At 42.2% G+C, this 26,598-nt stretch overlaps 1 protein-coding gene across 1 annotated transcript in view; it reads left to right on the forward strand.

Annotated features, from left to right (window-relative positions):
• The first annotated feature begins 4,198 nt into the window (after positions 1-4,198).
• Positions 4,199-26,598, forward strand: part of RHOJ (ras homolog family member J) — a 57,289-nt gene continuing 34,889 nt past the window's right edge. The window contains exon 1 of the mRNA XM_009903684.2: positions 4,199-5,048. Coding sequence (XP_009901986.1) covers positions 4,871-5,048 — 178 coding nt within the window. The 5' untranslated portion in view covers positions 4,199-4,870. The remainder of the gene's footprint in view (positions 5,049-26,598) is intronic.

Here is a 26,598-nt window from a genome sequence, read left to right on the forward strand (position 1 = left end):
AAATGAGTAGGTAACAAACTGGGTTGGATACCCAAGAACCACACATACTTGAACAAGCTTCTCAAGCATTCAGTCTAGTTGGGTTAACTTTTTCACTTTGACCACGTCTTTCCAAACGTGCCTTGGAAACAATCTGCTGTTACTGGATTTGTGAGACAGGAACAACTGAGACCTTGTGAGCAAATCTGACCATTTCTAACATGATTAGTGAAGTGAAAGGGGGGGAAGTGAAAAAAGAAAAAAAAGCCCTGCAATTAAATTAAATCACCAAACCTTCTGAGGTTGGCTAATCATTACCGACAGCCCTGTGACTTCCATGATGGAGCTTGTAGGCAGCTTTATTCTACAGAAGCTCTTAGGGGAGCTGAAACTTGCACAGCAATGGCAGAAGGGTCAGTTTATCCTAAAGCATTGCCACTTGCAATTTGCAGGTTAAGAAATCTTCCATAAAGCATAACAGGATTGCCTCAAACCTTGCTAGACACACAAGACTGACTGTTAATTCCCACAGCAGAGTCAGAGCCAGCAACGCAAGTAAAAGATACAAGCCTAGAGTAGCAGACAGCTTAATGTTGTCTCAGTCTCTAGAGAAAAGAAGTGATTATACTTTGCTGCAATCAAACCAGCTCTTAAGATGTTTTGGTCCAGCTCATCCAAATGATGCTAAACAAAGTTAAAATAATGAGTTTGAGTCCAGATATAGGTCTTATTTTACAACTTTATCATAACTCCTCTGAAACTGAGTGTATCATTTATATAGGTAAAGCAAAAATATAGGCTTGAATTTGAGTTGTACAGGCAAGATACCAGTCTTTCATACCTTCAAGACAAAATCACCTTGTTGGCCTCTTCCAGGTAAGTCATTAGATAGGATCTAACACAGCAGCTGCAGTTCCATTGTGCATGCTAGGTGAGGTTAGCTCTTTTATTGGTGGATCTTAGCAAAAACTGGTTTTCCACAAAGCTTCTCATTCATCAGAGTTTAGAACTGGAAAGGTTTGCAAAGTCCTTCAAGTTCAGCCCCTTGATATTTTGAGTATCATAGAATCTTAGCATGGATTGGGTTGGAAGGGACCTTTCAAGGTCATCTTGTCCATCTCCTCACTACAGTGAGCAGGGATATCTTCAGCTAGGGCAAGTTACTCAGAGCCTCATTCAACCTCACCTTTGAATGTCTCCAGCAGGTGTATTGAGTTTGACTGAGCTGGAGTTAATTCTCCCCAGAGCATCTTTGCAGGGCTGTGTTTTTCAGTGCAGTAGCTGGATGTTGACAACACACCAGTGTTTTGGCTACTGCTGAGCCAAGCACCAAAGCTGTGCTTTTCCAGCATTTCCCCCTGGGGAAAGTTTGTAAACCATAGAATCATAGAATGGTTTGGGTTGGAAGGGACTTTTGTGGTGGGTTTAGGCTATGCCTTTAAAATTTAGTTACAGATTTTGAGCATAAAAGTATAAAAATATAAAATATAAATGAATCACTATTGGGTGTAAAAAGGTAAACAAAAGATTATTCTAAACAAATTCATTGGATAAATATCTAGAATAAAACAGGGTGTACCATAACAATTCTTTCTCTCTTCGCTTCTGATCTTGGCTGATTTTGCTTCACTCGGGAGAGATTAATCTGCATGCTTCAGCTGGCCTTGGCTAAGTCTAACCCACTGCTTCTCTCTCTGCTCCTCTTTCTCTCATGGAACAGGGGGATGGGGGGGACAGTGGAACAGCTTCCCTGGTCTCTGGCCAGGAGGGGTTTTGTGTTGTTTGCTGATTGTAAATACCTGTATAATATTGTAAATGCTGTGTATTTTGTACATATTCATTGCATTCCATCGTAGAGTGTAGATTTTGCTTTAAATACAGCTTCATTTGCTTATAACTGAGTTGGTCTGGCAAGGTTAATGTTGGGGGGCAAACTTCAACCCACCACAACTTTGAAGATCGTTTAGTTTGCATCACTTTGCGATGGGCAAGGACACCTCCTGCTAGACCTAGTTGCTCAAGGTCCCATCCAAAATGACTTTGAACACTTCCAGAGCTGGAGCCTCTACAATTTCTCTAACCTACCTGTTTCAGTGCTTTACCACCCTCATGGTGAAGAATTTCTTCCTAATGTCTAATCTAAACTTAGCTTCCTCCAAATTGAAGCCATTATCCCTTTTTCTATCACTGCATGGCCTTGTAAAAAGTCCCTTTCCACCAATCCTGTAGCCCGCTTCAAATACCAGAAGACTGCTACAAGTTCTCCCCAGAGCCTTGTTTTCTCTTCGTAGGAGAGGTGTTCCAGCCCTCAGATCACCTTTGTGGCTCTCCTCTGGACTTGCTGTAAAAGTTCTATTTCCTTCTTGTGTTAGGGGTTCCAGTTATGTTGTGTCTGTGTAAAATGGGAAGCAAGATAGCCCTTGCTTTTGTCTGATAGAGACAATGGGGAATTGAACTGTGAATTATTGGAACTTTTTGCTTCCTCAGGCTCTGCAGTTACTTGCGACAGCATGCACTGATTTATTTGGAAAACTTACCCAACAAGGTCTCAGCAAGGTTGGGAATCAAAGACATAGAGCATATCAGTGTGCTGCTGCCTACTCAGCTACATAATAGCTAAACAGAGGCCTAGACATGGAATTTAACCTTAATTGAAAGTAGAAAGAAGCTTAAAGAATAAATCCATGAAGCACTTGATGCTCCTCAGTATAATGCAGCTACGCTGCTGCTGGTGGAAATGATCAGCAGAGTTGATGCTTGGAGAATGGAGATTTAGGTGCCTAGAGCTCACAAGTTTTCTTGGATAAACCTCAGCCTTGGACTGTAGTTTTGAAGGTCAAAGAATGCCACCTGAACTCCTAACAGTGGGAAACCTTTTAGAGATGCTCCTGTGGTAATGCATGTGATGCTGGACCAAACATCGCCTGCTAAGATCCCTGTTGTCGACAGGGAGGACATGAAGAAAAGGAAGTACAGGAGGCATAATACTAAAATTACTGAATGACCAAGACTCCTGAAAAGATAGTGCAAGCAGAGCTCCCTGGGGCTCCCCAGGTGAGCATACAGACCTTTTTCAACCCCGTTGATATGTTTTATCCATCTAGCACCTTTTGGGAAGGTGTTCAGGGCTGGTCTAGCACTCAGTTAGTTCTTTGAAGAGTTCTGATATGGGGCTTAGCCTCTCCAGGGGAGATTGGCGGGTGGGTCTACTGAACCTTTTCACTGCAAAAATTGAAGGACATGTGGCTTGGGGTTAAGGAGGTTCATTGTTAAGATTGGGATTGTCATTGCTTATGCAAATTGGGGCTAAGACAGTTCCTTTTTAAGGTTGTGTTGGTCTTCACACATCTAGGTGTGCATTGCTCCAAGCCTGTGTGCTTTTGGGCATCTCTTTCTAAGCAGGCATGGGCGAGCACTCAGCACTGGTGTGCTTCCCTGTAGAGTCTCAGATGGGGGTTGCTTCCCCCTTTCAAAGCCTTCAAGTCTCACAGAAGGGAAATGTAGTCAGCAGGATGTGCTGGGCTTCTGTACTGAGGTTTATGTTAATGTCTGGCTGGTTTCTGCTGGAAACTGAAAAAGCTTTCCTGTGGAAGGAGTGGGAAGTTTGGCCCTTCATGTGTGTATAGACTGTTACATATTTAAATGGAGAGAAGAATTTGGAGGCACGTGAAATGCCAGGACAAAACAAACAAAGGGGCAGTAATCATACAGTCTAAAGCTGGCTTTCCACAGATTGTTGTGCAGTGCTTCTATTTCTTTTTATTTTTTAATTCCTGTAACTCTTAATTCCTCTTTTTAATCCCTCTCCATGTTTACATATTTACACTAGGAAGGGGAAAATCCAGCCTTTTTAAATTATTATTAATGAATAAGGGGAAATGCAAGAGGAGCTTTATGAGTGGTTTATTATTTCTAACATAGTTCTTTAAAGAGCTATACACAGAAAGGTGACATGAAACTCTACCTACCCTGTACAGCTCCTGTCTGCCTTTCCGCCTTCCCCCTCCCCTCCCAAATGGAAGAAAATATCTATCCTGAGATCACAGGAGATTGAGGCTGGGAACAACAGGCAACCCTGTGACAGGGGCACAGCTGCTAGCCTCCCCATACCCTGCCTGAGCATGGAGGTCCAACACCCACCTCTCTAACAGCCTCCCTAAAAATCCTCCTCGCTGGTTTCAGTGCCGGCAGCCCAGAGAGCAGCTCGAGTACGGGATAAAGCAGGAAGCCTGAAAACTTCATTCTGCAGAGAGACCTCTAGTGTTTTTCTTTCTCCATGTCCTGGCAGAGTTCCTCCAAAGTACAAATACACACAGAGCTCCCATTGTTTGCAGCCCTTCACAAGCCCACTGATCCTAATATGGAATTCAGCAGGAAACCCATGATTTCCTGACACACAGCAAGCTGGAGAAAGAAAGGAAAAACTCCATTAAAAACCTCCAGGCTCTCCTCCATGTTAGAAATGAAATGGAAAATGGAGTGGATTTAACAGGAATCCCTAATTCCTACAGCCAAGCTGGAGGAAGGGAGACGGGAATCAAAGCCACAGGCTGCTGATAATTTTTAAGTCGCAATAAATACTGCGAACTCCGGGGCAGGATGAAGATTTCCTGACTCGGCCGAAGGAGAAAGGACAGATTGCTTATTTATGATACTCCTCGCTGTATATTTAATTTATTCACCTCAATGATTCTCTTGACTGATCTGGTAATTGTTAGAAGCGGCTGTGACAGCCTGGAAACGTTAGTATGATTTCCTGAGTTTGAGACTTGCTGCCTCCCCCCCTCCCCAACTCAGGAAAAGTCAACACAATCGCACTTCATTTTTCCTTCATGTGCACTTGGAAATCCTGGGAGCAGCAAACACGGCAGCGGCAGCGGCAGCAGCAAGAATGAACTGCAAGAAAGAAGATGACAACTGCACTGACGGGAGCAGCAGTAACGCGAAGAAGATGTTAAAGTGTGTGGTGGTTGGGGATGGTGCTGTTGGGAAAACCTGTTTGCTGATGAGTTATGCCAATGATGCCTTCCCAGAGGAGTATGTCCCCACTGTGTTTGACCACTATGCAGGTAAGAAAGTGTTTTAAAGGAAATCTAATTGAGAGCTGTAGGAGAACCAGGTGAGACAAAAAAGAAGTTCAAGGAGAGGAGAGGACGGTTCAAAGGGGATGCATGGGTTACTTCTTATCCAGGAATGTGATTCAGGCCTGGATCATAGCCAGGCAGCTTAGATGGCAGCTCATACAAGTGGGGCAATGAAGGATTTGGTCAAGAAATTTATTTGTTTTCTTTCAATTTTTGTTTTTGGTTTTGCCAATAAGCAGTGTTTGTGATGCAATTAAACTCACTGCATTTTTTCAGACAGTAAATATAATTCAGCCTCCACTGATTTATATTCTGACTTTGGTTTTGAGATTCTGAAGTTCTGAACTTTGCAGAGAGCAGTTGTGATGAATAGTGTATACATAAAAATATAGGCTCTCTGTGATATTGTGCCTCATGGCAAAGGATGCATAAATCATTTATATCCTATTTAAGGAGTAATCTCTGGGAGAACCAGAGAGGGAGAACTCTTTTAGTACTATCAAAATATAACTCTCCTTTCAGAGACATTTCTTACTCCGTCTACAAATACATTTGAATACTGTAACTTGATGGTAGGGAATGCAGAGGTGGTGAATGGTTTTGAGTACTTTATAGTGAGGCAATGTGTAGTATAAGAAAACAAAAATAAACATAAGCAAGACCACTGATGATGTTCACTGCATTGCTGTGTAGAGCAGACCCACAGATTAAGCACAATATTCACAGGCCTCTTTCTGTAGCAATCACTTCTTTTACCCAGCTGTGTCCAAAGTTGTAGAGCTGTTGTGATGGGCTAAAAGTGCTGCTCAAGCTTCTGCTTAAACTTTCCTCTTCCAGAGTCTGATGTTTTTTCTTCTCTCACTGCTCCTTTGGTTTACTGTTGCTGTTTATAAGGTCCCTGAAAAACAGACTCTAGAAGTACTGCAAAACTCATTGCTTATCTTGCAGCAGCAGTTAGAGTTTCCCTTATTCTATCCCCACCTCCTTAAAAACTGAATTTTTGTGGCGTGGCTTATCATAGATTTGGTATTCTGTAATGGGAAAATCTCTGTTTTCATTCTGGCTTCATGTCAGGTTTAGCAGATGAACTGGCCAAACTAGACGGCTGTGTAATTGCAGAATCTGATCCATGGAAATGTGAGGATCTTTTCCTCCACAAGAGTGGGCAGTGTCACTTTGAATGCAAGCAACTCTCTCTTTCCTCTGCTCTTCCCACCAGACATTAAATGCCCATTTTAGAATTAAAAAAAACCTTTACCCAGACAAGATATAAGAACATTGCATAGTGGAAATAAGTACTTGCATGAGCCAAAAACCCTAAGGAAGCCTGGCTGTGTGATTTTATGTCTCATACTGCAACAGCACCCACCATGATAAGCTGGGATCTGCTTGTCCTTGACAGTCTCTCTCCCAAGCAATACACTGGGCCCCAACACCCATTGTCCTTTGCTCTGCCATGCTCTCTGAATACCCCTGCATATGGAAAGACCACACAATAGCTGGTACCAGAGTGTGTATGCATTGTCCTGTGGGCTGGGTGGTTTTGATGGCATGGGCACACATGCATGTGTACACATATGAGAGCTGATGACAGCCAGGCAGGCTGGTGCTCAGTGGGGGCACCACTCTGAGTTTCTTTTCCCTACCCAGTCACAGATGATTTGCAGGGACTTGCATTCTTTTTGTTTCCTCTCTGCCAAAAGTGGTAGAATTTGTCAGTGCACTCAAAAGTTACTGAGGGAGAGGAAGGTTGAGAGGATGGGAATATAAAGAGTGTCACCATTTAATCCTTATTTCCTTAGGGCGTCAGGTAAAAGCAGTATGCATGCACTTTTAAATCAGCCTACATTTTCAGGGTTTGAAGATTTAGACCTCTGAAATATCTCCAGCTATTATTATTTGCTTTCTTTACTAGTATAGCACAGAAATATAAACTAAGAATGTTTTCAATGAGAAAGTTCAGAAATATAAGCGTGAAAAATAGCGCTATATATTAACATGCTGTTCTGAGATAAACTCTGTCCAGCAGTGGTTAAAACAAGAATTGATCAAAAATGAAATTTTGGGCTTTTGAGAAATCCCATCATTTATTAAACCACTTTCACTACAAAACTACACGCAGAATTGAGCAGTGGAAATGAGTGTTGAAAAAATCCTACTCATAAAACATAAAATTATTACATGGCATAAAGTATAATGTAACCTGTTTTAAATACCATGGATATTGAGAGAGGAAAGAGCTCTTTAGGATCCTTACCCTTAGGATATTATCCTTGAGGATATTTAGGATATTATCCTTACCTTTATGATATTATGTTGCAACAGCCCCTGCCACATCTATCTTCATGGCAGTCCATGGTCAAGAGATGGGTAGCATGGCAGTACCATGGGCACAGCAGTACCATATGCATGGTGAGACCACAGGCACTGTGGCATGCAAGGAGGCTTCACACATGGGTAGATCCTACCAGGTCCAAAATTCAAAATCTCATTTATTTTATCCCAAGGAACTGCTTTGTTTACCTTTGCCTTTGCCCTTGCCAAAACCAACTGTTTCAACTTTCCCAATCAGGCTGAAAGCATTTGATCCAGTTCTGTGCTGGAAATGCTCAAAAGCAATTAATTACTGCACGTTTTACAAAGCTGCACTTCCCATTGAAGATTTTTCACCCAGGAATTATTACCAGCAGTGGCAAGCACTTTCTTTTGCCTCAGCAATCACAACCTGGTTGCAATTCCCAATACATTTACCAATTTCCTTCTTTCTAATGGAAAAATGGAAGGGGGTGTGTGTGGAAGCAGCATGGTGATCTCAGAGCAGTTTCCCACTGCCACGACTCCAGTGACTCAGGAGACAGTGATGCTGTCCAGCTCAGCATTGGGAAAAGCTCCAGCTGCACCATTGCTGTGGCCAAGGCATTAACCATTCACAGCCCCCCACACCATCTATGTCTGCTGCATTGCATCCTTTTAGTCACTTCCCTGGATAGCTTTTCATGGCACAGATGAAGAAGGTGAACATACTGACAAAGATGGCCCAGAAGAAACAACCATCACTTCAATGGGCTGAGCTCCAGAAGTATGAGACCAGTACAGTACTTACCCAGTGTCTTTCACATGAAAGGGCTTGAAACCACTTTGTAACATTTGGGCCCAACCTGCCTCTATGAAAATCAAAGGCAGTAAATTAATTTCACCCAGAGAAGGAAGAGGCTTCCTGCAGATAACTCACGTGTTACAACTCTGATACAGGAATGCCTGGGACAAAAGGCTATTGGTGTTTCACCATGTGTGCAGCTGCACTGTACAAAAGTCCAAAGCAGTTATTAGCTCCACAATAGTAATATTCTCCCACAGATTTCACCCACAGTCTACAAAAATGAATTTGTTCAGGGCTCATTGCCAGGACTGAGATATGATGGATGTAGAGTAGGGTCAGAGGCAATGATAGAGAGATGGGGAAGGGAAATTTTTTTGCTTGGATCCAAAAATGGTTTCTTTTGTCAGATGCATGGAAGTTTACATGTCTGGTTATTTCTCAAGGCATTTTCAAGAGGTTTTGCTGGAGACAAGAGTCCTGAGTAGGTTTCCTTACCTTTGGTGAATTTCCAGGTCCCACACTGAAATGGTTTGGCCACAAGGTAAACGGCTGTTTCAAGGGCAGATGGACCAAAGTGCAATTCCAGTGACAAACAGGATATTACTGGCAATAATTGTAACAATAGAGACTGTTTAGATAGTGAGTAGATGCTTTAACAGGCTGGTTCCATTCCGTCTTTTGAACATCAAATGCTGATCTTCCATGAGCAAAAGTCTTTCAGCCAGGGTGACTCATATTGTGTCTAGCTATATGAGGTTATAAATATTTAATTAGGGCTGAGGTTGTACCAACAAAAAAAAGACCCCATTCAATTCAACTGCTAGCAGAATTGATTTGATAATACCAAAACTAACTGACTTGCTCTGTGAAATACAGAAGAGAGATGTGTCATTTGTCATTCATGAACCTTAAAAAAACCAGCAACTTTTTATTCACCTTAAAATTTCTATTCAGGCCTCTTAGTGAGGTGGTTGACATCCCGTGCTTGTCAGTGTGTAAAAGGTATTTAGACAATGCCCTTAATAACACGTTTTAACTTTTGGTCAGTCCTGAAGTAGTTGGATTAGATAATCACTGTAGGTCCCTTCCATATAGAACTATCCTTTTCTATTCTAATCTAGTCTAGTCTAGTCTTGAACTGCATGCAAAAACCCTTCAGTGACTGAGCAGTAGTACCAGTGCAATGCAATTAACTTCACCCACTGTGCAGATAAAGGTGAATAGACTCATTAGATAGTTGAAGCCTGTGACAAAGAGGGTGGCAAGTCATAAACTGTCTAGTTCAGGCATAGCACATAGAAGAATGTAATACATATAGCTTCAGGAGCCAAAGATACGCCTTTGGTAAATGAATGAAGTCGATCCTTCCAAAGGAGAACTGCAAAGCATCTGCACTAAAGACATAAAGTAGATGGCATAAATATGTGCTTCCCTCCCTTCATGTGTCGGCACAAAGCAGTGAACATTTATAAATAGTGAATCCATTTGAAAAAAATTAGCAGTGGCATGTGATCAGCTAATGAATAGCATACAGAATAGTTCAGCCATGACTGAAGCTCTGTAAATTAAAAGCAATATAGAAGGAGACAGTCAGGAATTACTGTTAGAAGACACATTTTTTGCTCTTTAGTAATGATTCAAGATAATCTGCCTGATTTTGCACTGAAGTGGATTGGAGTGCTGACTGATCTTGCAGAGCAGTGATCTCAACCTTGCTGGCCAGGAAAGTCATCCAGGAAGGGAGAGTCTTCTGATCTGATATTTTTATTAGCATAGCAGCAGTACCACTGCTCTTCCCAGAGCAGCCAGCTTGTACCTGTGCAAATCTATAAACCTATTAGATCTTGCCCTTATGTAGCAGCACTAACTCAAATCCCTGTTCCTCTTGCCCTCCCACAAAGGAAAGTAGTTGGACAGTGGACTGTCATTGGTCATGGGGCTGCCCACACTCTGTCCTGGGGTAGGCAGGAGTACTTAAAAGAGACTGGGACCACCCTGACACTGTTGACAGGCCATGCACAGAGCAGCTTTGCCTCCCAAGATATAGTAAAAACCAGATGAGAACCATAACATCCCAGTATCTCCAGCTACAGGCACAAGAGCACATGTCCACAATTTTGATGCAGTAATTATTTTTAATTGACTGCTAATGCCCACTGATTTCAACCCATCTCTGCTTGCCATAGTGTGTAAGCAGTGACTTAAATCCCATACCATCCCTAATTTCATTAGACAAGAAGAGACTGCCCAAGGAGATCTGCAGTTTCAGCATGGGTGCTGCTGTGGGAGTCTTCACACTACCACATTCTTGAGACAGTTGTCTCCTATAAACAGTCTTGGTAGCACTTTAGAGAAACCCTTCATGCAGCCTTTGGAGTCATTAAACTGAAAAAGCTATAAATAGCACTGAAAGAGAGCTGTGATGTTTATTTGCATGGATGTTTGCAGTGTTGTTTTTTGGGGGTTGTTTTTGGTTGTATGTTGTTGGGTTTTTTTCCCTTTTAATGTTCATCCAGTTTTGGTCTTACAGATTTGAACTTTACCCTTGAGACAAGAAAACATTGACTCTTTTAAGATCTGGATTTTTAGACTAGCAGCCACAGAACAGAGATGTTCATTTTGTTTCTGAAGAGCTAAAAGGACTTCTCTGCCATTTTTCCTGGTATCATCCAGAATAAACCAGGAATCTCAATAAAACATTCAAAGTATTACATAACATGAAAACCTTTGAATTGCACTGGTGGATTTCTGAATGGCTTTTTTGAAGATAAATTTTATAGAACCACTAACTCTTAGGCTCCCCCGTAGTTACTCCACATTCAGATGAAACAGGCACTTTATACACCCCAAACATCTTATGACCTTTTCCTTATGAAGGTGTTTTATGGTATGCAAAGACTTGAGATAACTATCTCTCCTATCTCTCTTCCTCACACACATCCCTGTATTGTCCTGCGGGTGCACAAGCCACTTGAAGCCCAGGGAGGCAGAGGTGTGGGCTTCATGCTCTGCGAGCCTATTTACTCGGGGCAGATGGTTTCTGCAGCAACGCTCTGAGCACTGTGGTGACAAAGTCCCTGCTGTTCCCTGGCACTTCTGAAATGCAGCTGTGGCTGAGAAGGAGCCTGCAGCACCTGAGCTGCTTCCTACCTCTGGCTCTGTTACAAAGTTTCTCCTTGTACCGTTGCCATTCCTGGTTTGATTTCACACTGACAAAAGCTTTATGCTACAAAGAGACACAGAGGATCTCTGCACCAATCCCTCCCATACCTACCAGCATCTTGGTGATTACCCAGGACTCAACTGACAGCTCAAAAGCTGCTGCAGCATGATGCAGAGAACTGATTTCTTCATCCAATATCAGTAGTCAATGGATGTCCTTGTACACCAAGCACAGCAGGGGACAACACTATACCATGAATAACATTTACAACCTAAAAATTAGATGTAGAGAGTAAGCAAACTACAATGCACATCAGGAAGAATTGGAGGAGTAGAAAAAGCAGCCATATTGCTCTGTCCAGAATTATCCACTCTAAATTGCACCTAAGCCTTCTGTCTACTGTTTTGTACTGGATATGTGGTTGAAGGGCAGTAGGAAACACACAAAGTCTACTAAGAAGGAGATAGGCTATTTGAATGTGCGTTGGTGGTTCAGCTGTAGAATGATGGGGTTTTTTAAGGTCAATCACAGTCCTGAGGGAGTGGGTTGAAAAGATGAGATAGTCAAATTACTTTAAAATAACTCTTTGTATGGTATGTGATTAACCCAAGCAGCTTATCACTGTACAGAAGTTTCTGGGGACCAGATTTTAACAAGGTCTGAAAAAAGGGACTTTGGATATCAGGTATCAGTGAGACTGAGTGCTATCATAAGCTAATGAACAAGAATTCTGCATGAGATAATAAAATGTGAGCAAACAACATGTTCTATTAGAGGCCAGGGTAAGAGGTAAATTGGGTCTGATGAATGGCAAATTATCTTAAATCTGCTCACTGCTGCATCAGAGATGAGGTTGTGGAGTCTGCTTCTCTGGAGATATTCAAAATCTGCCTGAATGTGATCCTGTGTAACCTGTTGTAGGTGAACCTTCTTTAGCAGGGAACTTGGATGAGATAATCTCCAGAGGTCCCCTGCAACACCTACCATTCTGTGAATCCGTGACTCTGTGATTCTGACTTGACTCCCTGGGGTGTGAGTTTGGCACAGTCTGGCACTCTTGCACTCAGTGCTGTAGAAAGAGACTCTTTGGAAAGATTCCTCTGGTACATGGATAGGCAAACAGATTTTGAAGTTTTGCTTACGTATCAATGGACTGCTGTAAAGAGACAAGGCAGGATTGTCTGGAGCACAAAACGAGTTAACAGTGGAATCAGTGAGAAAATTACACTTTTCTTCTCCACTGCTCCAAATCAGTCAGTCTTAGCTTTTCCCTCCTCTTCTAATCAGCATAACAAAGCAGGAGGTGACATCAGCTGCAGAAACCAAAACTGAAACTATGGACTCTGGCTCTTGAATGACAATTTCTACAACCTGGACCAAGTCGTATCCACTATCTTAAAATGAATAATTGACTCAGTACTTGTGGCCAGCCATCCATCAGCCAAAACGACATACAGGTGTTGCTGACTATGTACATGTTTGCAACATCAGATGCTCCACATGCAGGAAACAAACCCAAAAACTTAGCAAAGACATCTAAGCAACCAGATTCTTAGATGTGCAGACTTCTTTGATTCTCCAGGAACTGGCAGTGTGTTTACCAAGTCACCATTACAATGGCTTAGTTACTGATTAAGACAGTGCAAATTGCCTCCACTAAAACTGCCTTCAAGTTTTCTGTTCTCTTGATAAACCTTGATATCTTAGAATACAGAATTAACCAGGTTGGAAAAGACTTTCAAGATCACTGAGTCCAACCTATCATCCAACACCATCTAATCAACTAAGCCATGGCACCAATTGCCTCATCCAGTCTCCTCTTAAACACCTCCAGGGATGGTGACTCCACTACCTCCCTGGGCAGCACATTCCAATGGCAAATCAATCTTTCTATGAAAAACTTATTGCTAACATCCAGCCTGAACCTCCCCTGGCACAGCCTGAGACTGTGTCCTCTTGTTCTGGTGCTGGTTGCCTGGGAGAAGAGACCAATCCCCACCTGGCTACAACCTCCCTTCAGGTAGTTGTAGAGAGCAGTAAGGTCTCCCCTGAGCCTCCTCTTCCCCAGGCTAAGCAACCCCAGCTCCCTCAGCCTCTCCTCATAGGGCTTGTGCTCCAAACCCCTCACCAGCTTTGTTGCCCTTCTCTGGACATGCTCCAGCAAGTCAACATCTTTCCTAAACTGAGGGGCCCAGAACTGGACACAGGACTCAAGGTGTGGCCTGACCAGTGCTGAGTACAGGAGCAGAATGACCTCCCTGCTCCTGCTGGCCACACTATTCCTGATACAGGCCAGGATGCCATTGGCCTGGGCACCTGGGCACACTGCTGGCTCATGTTCAATCTACTATCAACCAGCACCCTCAGGTCCCTCTCTGCCTGGCCACTCTCCAGCCACTCTGACCCCAGCCTGTAGCGCTACATGAGGTTGTTGTGGCCAATGTGTAGAACCCGGCACTTAGATGTGTTAAATCTCATGCCATTGGATTCTGTCCAACCTGTCAAGGTCCCTCTGCAAAGCTCTGCTGTAGATCAATGGATCTCTAATGGATCAACATTTGCCCCCATCTTGGTGTCATTTGCAAATTTACTGATGATGAACTCAACCCCCTTGTCGAGATCATCAAGAAAGATATTGAACAGGATGGGGCCCAGCACTGATCCCTGGGGGACACCACTAGTGACTGGCTGCCATCTGGATGTGGCACCATTCACCATCACTCTCTGGGCTCAGCCTTCCAGCCACTTCCTAACCCAATGCAGAATTCATCTGTCCAAGCCACGAGCTGACAGCTTGGCCAGGAGTTTGCTGTGGGAGATGGTGTCAAAGGCCTTGCTGAACCAGGTAGACTACATCCACAGCTTTCCCCACATCCACCGGTGGGGTCACCTGATGTCGTGATGTCTGTACTAGAGCTACACACCGTTGCTACCACACATGTATGTTTTGCCCTGAAGGCAGTGCCTTTCCTATGTCCTAACTTTCCATTTGTTATGGCCAAACCTAGTGAGATCATGGAAATGGTAATGGATGAGGAAGAGCAAACCTATTTCCTTCAATTGTTCTGTTCAGACAAAGTCATTAAAGAGTAATGACATCTCCTGTCAAATTACTATTTATCTTTGCAATGAAAAAAAATCTAAGTTACTATGTTGTTAGTCTGCTTTCAAAAATGATCACTCACCAGTCTTCTGCCTGATATATAGTTCTTTTATCCCAAGCTATGGATCTTCCAGGGAATAAGTTACTGGAGAAGAAAAGCTTTATGAATTGTCACCTTAAGTTTAATCCCAAGAGGTACTGAATGTCTGAATTCTAGACTGAATTTAAGAACCAATATTTATGTCTCTTTTTTTCCCCCCACATAAGATTAGTGGAAAATGTGTTTTAAAATAATGCCTAATAATGAATAGTTTAAAAATAAAAATAGATAAGTTGATTTACCTTATTCATTATCAAGCATCACTCACATTCAAAGTCAGAAATCTCTTGCTCTAGACAAGTCATACTACCACCACACTTGGCTGAATACAGGGACTAGACCTTAAGTGCAACTCCCACATGTGCTAAAATGCTCATGCACCATTCATAAGCCAGGGACTTTCCCATGTATCCAGGTGGACAGAAAAACTCTCCCAGATCTGAGAATGACTCATTACACCTCATTGCAATCCCATACAGCATCCATCGTGTCTCAGCCAGGTAAGAATATCATGAAAGAGAACATGGTTGCTACCAGCTTTAGCTAGAACGGATGCAGAACTCATTGTGCAATGATGGCTTTTCCTTAATATTTGTTCTGTGGCGTATGTATTCATAAATTTATGATGAAGTCCAAAGCCCTTTTCTTAAACAGCTATCACTGTGGGCATGAAAAGCGTCATACAGTAGTAGGCAAGCTGGTTCAGAAGCCTCCTGGGAAACACAGTGACTTCTGCACCCTGTGGCACTTGCTAGGAAGCAACATCCCAGCTAGCCCCCTTAGCTAAAGTGGTGTATTTGCAATTCCAGGGAAGGGGAAAGTATGAAAGACCATGAGAGCTTGGTGTTTCAGTTAGCACAGCTCCCCAGATTTAGTGTGGGTTGAGTGCACCAACAAATCCAGAAGCAGGGCTTGTCCCAGGGTTGCCTTTCTGACTCCAGGACTGGCACAGCAATGAATCCATAAGCATGAAATGCACCAACCATCCCCAAGGGAAGAGGAGGCTGGAAAAACTATTCACTGACAGGAGAAACACTGGGGGGGGGGGGGGAGTTGGGGGGAATGGGGGAAAAAAAGACTCCCAAAGGAGGAAGGTGGACAGCTGTAAAAATATTCCCAGGAACAGTGTGTGGCACAGCCAGGAAGGTGATGTCTTGGGATTTGGAGGGAAAGAGCCACACAGCACTGTACCAGGATCCTCACTCCTGGTTCAGAACAGGAAGCAATTGCATCATGGAATTAGCAGCCCAAGTGATAAGCACAGGAGCCAGCACTCAGGCATCTCAAAGAGTTAAAGAAAACTGTACAGAGGGGCTGAACAGAAAGGTCCAGCCTCAGTGCAAGAGGGTGCTTGAGATGACTCACTAAAACTACTTTCCAACCCCTGCAATTCTAGGGGCACAGAGGCCACATCTCATATTAAAGACTCTCTGGCAAAGACATGCAGCTATAACTTTGAAGTAATGATATTAACAGTATCTCCTAATGCTTGGCTCTCTGCAGACTTCAAGAAATAGAACAGCTTCAGCAATGAGTGGGAAAACATACATGTTCAAACATAACAGTAATTTTTATCCCCTGGGAGACGGGACAAAAAAGAGCATCTATTTACAATAATAATGTTGCTTTGCTGAGAACAGACCATAAGGAAAATCCCATGAAGTTGGAAAATGTGTTTTAAGTTCACAAACCCTCTCATGCTCCAGCTCCAGCACAGGCAGCAATCCAGCTGCTGCAAGCAGCCCCATCCTCAAAGGCCAGACCATTCCGGTCTCAGACACTCTTGGTTTCTGAGCCATGTCCCCACCTCCATTTCAGAACTGGTTAGTTTACCTCATCATGTTTTCCTCCAATAACTTGGCACAGAATCAATGTCTTTTTCTAATTTAGGGGGCAAGTTTCTTGCAACCCAGTCCATGAGCAGTAGAAATGCACAGACCTGAGTTTTCGTTTAAAAGGCATGGTGTTTCCACCAGGGAATCTTAGGTCTGGAACAAACTCACATTTAAAGTGCCTCTTGAGGCCATCTATTTTATGCTATATATTATCAAGCACAAGCTTATAGAAGTAATACCCAGGACTTTGTGCTGTCTATTCAAGCTTGGAGAAAAGCACTACTGTTGACAGGTCAGGTAGTATGATCCTATTCTTCAAATTACTCCACATGGGCACATAAACTTCACTATCTACATGTAGATTACAGACTACCTCTGTTTAATCTTCATTTTTGTTGAGTTATGACTACACATAGACCTTTTCAGCTGCATCAAAACATTAAGGATACTATAGAATTGCTTTCAATTTCTTCGTAGTTTAAAGTCATAGGACATAGAGAATGCACTGAGTTGGAAGGGACCTCTAAAGCTCATCTAGTTCAACCACCCGGCAGTAAGCAGGGGCATTTCCACCTAGATCAGGTTGCCTGGAGCCCCATCAAGCCTAACTTTGAATGTCTCCTGGGATGGGACCTCCACCACCTCCCTGGGCAGTGCTCTACCACCCTCATAGTAAAGAACTTCTTCCTAGTGTTCAGTCTTAATCTACCCTTCTCTACTTTTAAACCATTGCCCCTCATCCTATGCCATACCTTTGTAAACAGTCTGTCTCCAGTATTCTTTTAGGCCTCCTTAAGCTACTGGAAGGCCGCTATAAGGTGTCCTTCTCTTCTCCACGCTGAACAACACTCTCAGCCTCTTTTGAGAGGAGACATGTTCCAGCCCCCTGATCATTTTTGTGGCCCTCCTCTGGACCCACTGCAATTATGTCTGTGTCCTTCTTTTGTTAAGAGCTCCAGAACTTAACAAAGTACTTCAGGAGATGTCTCACTAGAGTAAAGTGGCAAAATCAAAGTTCTTGTTTAATCCCATTTTTGGCTCTCTGAAAATTTTCTGTTAAAATTTTCAGCAAAAGCCAGAACAAAACTTAGGAGGGCATTTATATACTCTTATTTAGGTTCTTAGAAAGATACTTACCTCCATAGTGATGCTTTGCTTTGTTTCACATATGTAATCTCAAAAATTACATACAATTCCCTCCATCTCATTGCCCTCTACTTACTGCTTGGAATACATAGTCTGTTCCAGGAATACAAGGGAGTAACAGATCTCATTAAATAGATATGTGAAATACAGCTTTAAGAAAGCAATTTTCCAGGAATACCATCCATGAAAACAGGAACAAACTCCACATTAAAAGAGGAATTCATATTCCAACAACATTCAGCTAATCTGCCAGAAACCAGACCTTACCGAAGAACTCCAAACTAGCTGAGACAGTTCATGATATCATTAACATGGAGAATTTCCCTTGCCAGGCACAGTAATATTCTCTGATAGAGTGTGCCACTTGGAGATCTGATGGGAATTTACCTAAACCATTCCGTTTGATTCAAATCCAGAGGGGTGAGGTTGCTGTGGTTCTTGTTATTTTACTATTTTAGAGTGTTAAGTGCATTTTCCCCCTCTACTCTCCCTCCTGGGAAACTGCTAAAATGGTGAAATAATTCATTCTTCCATTATTTGAAGTATATTGCCCAATTTATTTCTTTTCCTGTAAAAAGCTGCCTGCAGCAATACCATAAGTCCCTCCTGATGCTTCCAAGGAAGGAAGAAGCACCAGAGAGTGTAAATGCACAATGAGGTCCCAATCTGAATTAATGTTTGACAGAGGAAATTTATGCTGAGAAAATGGTGGACCAGGTTATCTTGCGTTGCCTTCAGACTGTGGTCTGGACTGGGTTTCTCTTCCTCTCTATTTAAATGCATAAACACGAGAGATGTCAAAAATAACTAAACTTTAAAATCGTGTGACAATTTTGCAAGCAAAGCAGTACTTTGAGACTATGCCCAGCAAGGTGGATACTCCTGAGAACACAAGGGTATCTTCTCTGTCACTGAGTACATTCATAATATGTCATGGTGAGGTTCGTGAGACAATTCATACAAAGACCGCCTGACTAGTATTGCATAGCTTCCATCACATTAAGTCCTTGTAGGTCTCGATCCCCTTTCTGTAGTTTTATCCATCTTTCACAATGAATAGCCGCATTCCCCTTCCTCAGTAATTATTTTCCATGTTGCTTTTCTCTCTAAGAATGAAGTCTTCCCACCTGAAATGTTAGAAAAAGAGAAATAGAGTTTGTCTTTCCATAGTATGTCTGGGTGCAGCATGGGACATGGAGATGGCCAGAACTAGGTATGGGTCCTACAAAGCCATTTCTAAGCCAGATGAGTCCAAAACCAAACCACAGACATCGCACACATAGTAGCTTGCCCCACAAGCACTGAGTGTCAATTATTACCATGTGGCTATTCTGATTTCCTCATGCACTGCCAAGCTGGCAAGAACTGCAGCTGGCCAGGCATGAGAGCAGATGTTATTGCCTTTTGAGACATGTCAGCTCTGACTGATGGAAAACGCCATCCGAGAGGAGTGAGAACCAAAAGTCAGACCGATCTTTGCGAGACAGTAGTTGACAACCCCAGTACCCATTTCAGAGGCCATCCAACAGCCATCTCTTTCATGGCAAATGTCTGCCACAGCATACCACGAAAGCATTATCCCAACATTGTTTCATATGTCTAAGTTAGGGAAGGTTAAAAAAGCCGAACAGCTGCATGAGAAACAAACAAAAAAATATGCCTGAGAACAGTTGGAGGAGGGTGGGAAACAAATGTACATCCTCAGAGGATGGAGGGGAAAGGTATATTTAAGAAAAGACAGTCCAGAAGCAATCCACAAACCATAAAATGAGTGATTTGTAACAACTGTGTTTTGGGGGATATGACTCACGATTCTGAACTTTTGGGGGTTAGCAGAAGTTCTGGCCAGAGAATTTTTGATGAACTATCCCACCGGGTGAAAATGCTGATTCATGAAAACTGAAGCATTTTTTAAATACTTGTAAGGACAAACTCTTGAGGTCCAGAGTCCTTCTGGCTATTTCTGACAGTGTAGCAAGAAGGACCTAAATTGAAAACAAAATATCCAAAGGTTTTGTTTTCATTCCATTTTAAAATGAAAATAAATTGTAAAACCTCAGAAGCTGTTGCAAGGCATCCCCCTGGCCAGTTCTTGTTGGTTACTGTTATTATCCATTTTACAGTTATTGTAATCGTTATTATTCAAAGGCAGACTTACTCCCACTTCCCCTGAAAGAAATACTTGTGCAATGAAGACCAAAACTTGCAAATTGCATGAGCTCAGGTGTGGGTTTAGGCACTCTCAAAGTACTTCTTCCCTCTGCCAGACAGTCTTGCTCCAGTGAGTGATCCCCAAAGTCAGTGACTTGGACAAGAACTTCAGACATGATGCACAGTGGACAAGGAGGGTGGTATGTCTGGGGCACATTCTAGTGATGCTGCTTATAGATTATGGAGGAAATAGAGAGTTAAGCACCTGACTGGGAGCTCATGTCTTGACAAAGAAGGACAGCATCATGGTTTGAAGAATTAGATTATGTTCAGCTAGTTTGAACTTGAAATTCAACCTATATTTCAGATTCTAAGATCATTTACTGTCAGGTTACTTTCAGGATCCACTCCATATAACTGCATTTCTATTATCTAACATGTTATCAAACCAACACTCAGCTATTTGATAGAAAGGACTCATTCCATAAGCCAGAAGATAAACCGGTCTGTCTTTCCCAGAAGCTTCCCAACAGAGGCCTCAAAATCCTGTCTTGGTATGAATTACATATGGAATGTCTGACACCACTGAATTTCATATTTCCTGTATGGGCAACCATTTTTTAGTGTGCTGCTGCCATGACCTGTAAGGCAAGAATGAAAACAGAGCCATCAGAGGTTATGAGAAGGCACTATGGGTGGGGCCTAATGGATCTTCCTCCTTAGAAAAGCTGGAAATGTAACCTGAGACTGGTTTCGTTTCCCAGTGGGTGTGGTGGGTGTGGGTACTTAAAATTAGACATAGCCTCTATTTGTTGTAAATATTTATGCTGCAATACACAGCTTTTAATTTGATGATCTTCAGTACAAGGGAATTGTGCTAAATATATTTTGATATTGAACGCAGGGGAAATAATAGATTTTTAGGCAATTCTTCTGAACATTAGCTAAGCTCACAAAAATTGCTGGGTTCATCTGGTTTTGGAAGACTCACAGAGCTTGGGACAAAGCAAATCTAAGTCAGGAAACCCTTGAAATGAAGGAATGCTTGACATATAATAGAAGACCAACAAGTAGATGGATAAAAAAGGAGAAAGAAGTAAATAATTTCCTTAATGTATTCCTGTGTAAATCATTAAGCTCCCAGGAACTCAGAATGAAGATATTTATGACACACAACAGACAATTTCTCAAGAAGGAAATATCCATTTTTCCCCTTGTATATTTGTAGGAGGTGCAAATATATATTAAGAACTGTGTGATTTATTTTTGTCAAAGAAGGGCTTATTAGATTACAAAGAAGCCATATGTTTGGGAATATTTTTTTTCCAAATGTCTTTGTTGGCTATATTAATTTGCATAACCAGTTAGAGAAGTGCCTATAGTTTCCACTTCAGGGAATTTTCCTCCAAATCATTTGCACAGATGCCTTTTACTAAGCAAAGACGATAGTCCTAATGCCACTCACCGTTTCACTGATTCAATCCCAGTTAATTAGAGGGGCTAGTAAATGAGCTTTATTTCTTTCCATGTTTTTTAACAGTATGTGCAGAAGAAAAAGAGGTTGATCAGCAGGTGAATACATATGCCATCTCAGCATGGGGCAGGGGCACTCCAGTATTGGAAAATGTCCCATATATCTCCTCAGACAAAGACAATCCCACCATAATCCCGGTAAGGGCCAGAGTTCACTAGCAACAATACGAGAAAACAGTAACAGGAACCAGAAAGTCAGGGCAGAACAGGCAAGATAAACACCAACTTGAGAGAACGTGCAAAGCCCAGAAGGAACCTGGCATTCACACAGTACAATAGAGTTGTTCCTGGCTTAGAAAAGAATGTAGCTGGCTGTAAGACTCTTCTCTCTTGTCTGGGCACTTTGGGCTGTGGCCAGATGCAAGAGGATGGAAAATATCTCTCTGACTCTCTCTCTCTGTCTTAAGAAAACTTAGTAAAATTTTTTTTGGAGCTGCCTTATAGACCTGGAGAACTGAGATTCAACTTGACAACAAGCAATTTTGGTTCCCTGGAAAATCTTCTCCCCTTCTTTTGATTCCCAAGAGGTTGAGATCCCCTCATACAGCTTCTTGAGCTGCAAAAGTTTCCCAGCTCCTCCATAGCCATGTCTCAGACATCAAGGTTTTCTCTGCAGGATGGCAGCAAGCCCATTGCTCAGCTCCCACCCCATTAGTTTATAAAATGTCTCATTTAGATACTCATTAAACTTTTGGCTATGCAAATACAAGCACGAAGCATGATTCTTGGTATCAGAGACCGACAGCAGCTGTAGAAAGGATGTTAGATATATCATAATTTTAGCAATCACATTTCAAGGGAAAACCACAAATTCCCTTAGATCAGCAAATATATATGGTAACTGGGTGATGATCACTGACATTGGGAGTGCCAGTGGGTACCCTCCAGATGTCTCTTCAACATCTGCTGGGATTTATATCCACCCATTGACAGATGGGAAAACTCAGTTCATAAATAAATAAATAAATAAATCTATGTACTGAGTATATGGTAAGGTAGCCAAGACTAGAATTCCTCTCTATTTGTTTGTCATCCTGCTATTTCCAGAAATACCTCCCTCTGCCCTCCTGGAACACCAATGTGTATATTTCCCAGACTTGTAGCTGCCTTAAAAGAAAATAGATCTTACACTAGGAAGAAGTAAGCCTATGGAGATGATTATGTCTGAAGGAACAAAGGTGGGAAAAACTCCTGAGAAAAAGGTTTATGAAGGAAATCAAATTTGCTAGAGGAACTCTGATGTTTGCTATCATCCACATATGCTCAGGTAAGGAAAGAGCTTTTTTGATGTGAGTGAACATAAGCATACGTGGTCGCCCAGGCTGAAGGAGTGTTTGAAAGGATACAACTTTGGGAGTATTCTCAAAAATCTTGTTTCAGCTTGTTAAATTACAAAGGGAGTAGTAAGCCTGTGAAGATGAAATGATACATAGGATCAAATTAACTTATCCCCAATGTTGCCTTGTAATCACAAAACAACATATATTTGCTCCATAAACAGCCCCCAGATGACTTTAGCACTGTCTTTCTGGGTACTAATCCATCACTGACCAGGTAAATCCTGCAAATAGTCTGACTTAGCAATCTCTTTGTTAAACAAGAGGGAATCTGCTCAGGCACTCCAAGCTGCTTTATGAACACAGCATTAACAGTTTAGCATTTTAACAGAAGGAAAGGAGTTTGAAGAGATATGTAGGCATACATTTCCTGATGGTTTCCTCATCTTAATTCCTCCAGAGATCTCAGCAGTGGTCAATCTATCTGTTTTCCAGAATCTGCTCCAAAACTCCAAGTCTGAAGATCTTGCAAGAACAGAGGAATGTTGCTGTTCTGAAAGGACAGAGATTTTGAGAAACTCCTTTTTTCTGAAATCCTCTTAAAAAACAATCCAAACCAGTTTCTTAGTGGTCCTCAGTGGTACGATATAAACAGAATTTCATTCTCATCTCTTTGCCATTTGCTCGTGGCTTTCCCCACTGAAATGGCACCAGCTGGTCATTATTATTTCACACTGTGGAGGGTTCAAATGTTCATCAGCTCTCCAGTTCTCTGAGTTCTCATTACAAAGAGCAAGAAAGATTTCTGGGCTGTATTGTCAAAAGAAAAACCCACTTCATATATGGGCACAGCATATTAATGCATACACTGCCTGATGTTAAACAATCCATTGCACATTATTGAATGCTTAAACATAAAAAGAACCACTGTTATTTTAGATGATCTTGATCATTAAAACCCTGCAGGCAGCAAGCATCACAGCAGTTAATAGTAACAGTATTTAACATCAAGGAGTAGCGTATGTTAAGTAAACACTAGGTTCAACCTAATGTTTCATAAACATCCTCTAGTATAAGCAGAGTAATACATGAGAGCTCACAGATTTTGTATAAAAGCAGGCTTGTGTCAATATTCACATCTTATTTGGAGGGAAACATTGACATTGGGGCAGTCACACAGCTGCAGGGCAGGAATCAAAGCCAAATCATCTGTGTCATCAACCAAGGCTTTACCCACAAGCAGCCTCACCTGCCATTTTCTGTGTACCTGAGTTGCTCCTGTTTTACTTTTCTCCTAGTAGAGTTCACCATTTAGGCCCTGTTTCCTTTGCCATCCAGCCATATACATCACATATGCTTCTCTCTTTGCTTCGGTGTCTGTTCATACACACTGACTGAAAAACAGTCTGGTGGCGGCAGCATGCCTGTTGTCATGGCCAGGATGGGGATTTCAACCTCTGACCCAAAGTCTTTCCAACTGGACAGATAAGCTTTCTCTTTACCCCTCTTGTGTTTCTCACAGCCTGGCTGAGTCCATGTCCACATGAGTAATGTTGGAGACCACTGAAATCTGTCCTGAGGGAAAGAGGAGAAGTACAGGATGAAGGACCACAGACCATTAAAAAATCATGTGCTTTCTGCCACTAATTACCACCCTCCATATCTACCTGAAAGATTTCATTTAGCCCCATTAAGGCAAGAACATACTTGCCACCATGCATGTCAGGAAGCCCAACCTTTAGAAATGTCTTCCCCCTAAGTATGTTAACAGACATCTGCACTTAAACACTAACTGAAGATAAGCACACATGTGCCTGTTTTGCTGAAAGAGCCTCAGAATGAGGAAAGTCTGAATTATGCAATATGAAAATGATACTCTCCATTTAATAAGCGTGTCTTGACAGTACAGAGAAGAAATTCTGAAGCTTTCTTCTTGGCCAAGTATTTCTCCCACTTCATACCATAGGTATGCTCTAATTGTGCTCAGAGCAGAATGGCAATACTATGACACACTTGACGTTGTAGGTTGGAAGTACCATATTTTGTTGCAGAAAGAAACAGATTGCAGGCATAAGATTTAAAAGGCAGCCTTTTGTAAACTATGCTCTGGTATATTTTGGAGCACGTTCTGATCGGTTGCAGCATCCAGTTCCTCTTCATCTATGGCCCTAGCTGTGCTGATTTTTAAATTTATAATTGTACTGGGACTATAGCATGTCCATATTAACTTACAGTGGTGACTGAAAGAGTTAAATTATTTTTGGTCTGTTTCCTTCCAGAGCAGCTCTCACGGCAGCAATTGCTGCCACACAATTTTGCCATCAATTCAGTGTTGTGTCTGTGCTGAAGCACTCAGGCATACATGAAATGATGCTGTTCTTTTGTCTCATCAGGGCCCATTTTAAAGCAATCCAAACCTATTAGTTTGTCAACCTACAGGGAGTGGAAACAATCATTCTCCTCCTTTGGTTTTGCACAAATTATACAGGGGTTTCCCACCAAGACTGCCATAGGCTGACAGATTAGATTTAAGTTTCTTTAGGTAGTAGGGCAGAAGTGAAAAGCACATTAATTCCTGGTATTTAAAGATGGTGTAAAATCCCTACGCTGTTTGGGACCAGCAAGTTTCATTTGTAACAAGCCAACATTTTACCATCTGCACAGAATCAGACACCAGCAAACATCACTGGCCCCATCAGCCCTGAACTGGAAACTTAGGAGGCCACATGGCAATTCCTAAAAGATACCCACAGGATTAGAAACAAACCCTGGGAAACAGAACCTTGATCCACAGCCTCTCTGCCTAGGACTGAAACATTTTTAAATACCATCACCTCGTCTCAAAATCAAAGGTGCACAGGTTGTTGATGATGTTTACTCTAGAAATCTCCTAAGCACTGATGATATTTTTAACTCAAAGACCCTGTGGCAGAGCTTTGTGAGCCACACTGACCAGCTATGCTTTCTAGGGTTTGTTTTTTAAAGAATAGCATCAGTATACTTGTCTGGAACACAGAGAAGGCATGTGACTCATTGGAGGTTCCTCTATATCCAAGTTCAGCAGCTGAAAAGTATGTTTCCCTCTGAAACTCAGATCTAATACCTGAGCTTTGCATTTAACAGGTAAAGCCCCTGACCACCCTCCACACACCTTGGTCACCACTATACATCGAAAAAAATCAGTGCACATACAGAACAGTGCTGTAAGCCTCCAGCCTGCTTTGGATTGGCTTCTAGCCAGAAATCTTTTCACCTCCCTTGACCAGCTTTAAGCTCTGAGCTTTGCAGGGATCAGTTGCACCTGACACTTTTGGCTCAGGACTGCATTCCTCAAGGGAACTTTGAATCCCCCAAAGGATCTGCTCCAAGCAGATTTTTTTCCTCTTAGGAAGCAACAGTGCAGGATACAGGAGACTTACTTCAGAGGATATACATGCAGATAAAGACTTGAAATTGTTGTTTATATAGAAACAGATGGATGGCAGACAGAGGCACTTTGCTTTTGGTGGCATCATCCTCTCTAGTCCAGAAACCTCATTCCCCGTAGACTCTGCAAACTCTGTGAAAGCACCTTCCTCATGTGAGTGCAAACAAGGGCTGCACACAGCACCTGCGTGACTGTGGGGAAGGACACTACAGGATTAAAAAAGGCAGGATATCAGGGAGGAAACACATGTCCTGTAAGGCCAAGCTGGAATTATTTCACTCTGTATCAAATCATCCTTTCAAAGAATGCTCCCCAAAAAGCCAGTGTCCCAGAAGGTCACAAAAATAATAGAAGGTTTAGAAAATAAGGTCTGTAGGAAAAAGCTTCCAGTATTAAAAACATCAGGGTTAGGGGTTGCATGGAAAAAAATAATACAGAGCAGCAAGGTAACAGTCCAGATGGCCCAGTGAGGAACAGAGTAGGAAGCTCAGGGCAGAAGGGAATGTTGGTTTTTAAGGAGACCATATATACAGAGTAGTCAAAATTACCTCCAACAGCACAAAATGTAGCATATAGTGTATTAGCCAAAAGCATACTGTAATCTATGGGACGGTTGTACAACTGAATGAACTGCCCTGTGAAATTCATGTTGTACAGTCACTGCAGATACACTGCTCAGAGCAAGACTGGGCAGGGAGTA

This window comes from Dryobates pubescens, chromosome 5, assembly GCF_014839835.1.
Source record: "Dryobates pubescens isolate bDryPub1 chromosome 5, bDryPub1.pri, whole genome shotgun sequence".
Taxonomy (NCBI): domain Eukaryota; kingdom Metazoa; phylum Chordata; class Aves; order Piciformes; family Picidae; genus Dryobates; species Dryobates pubescens.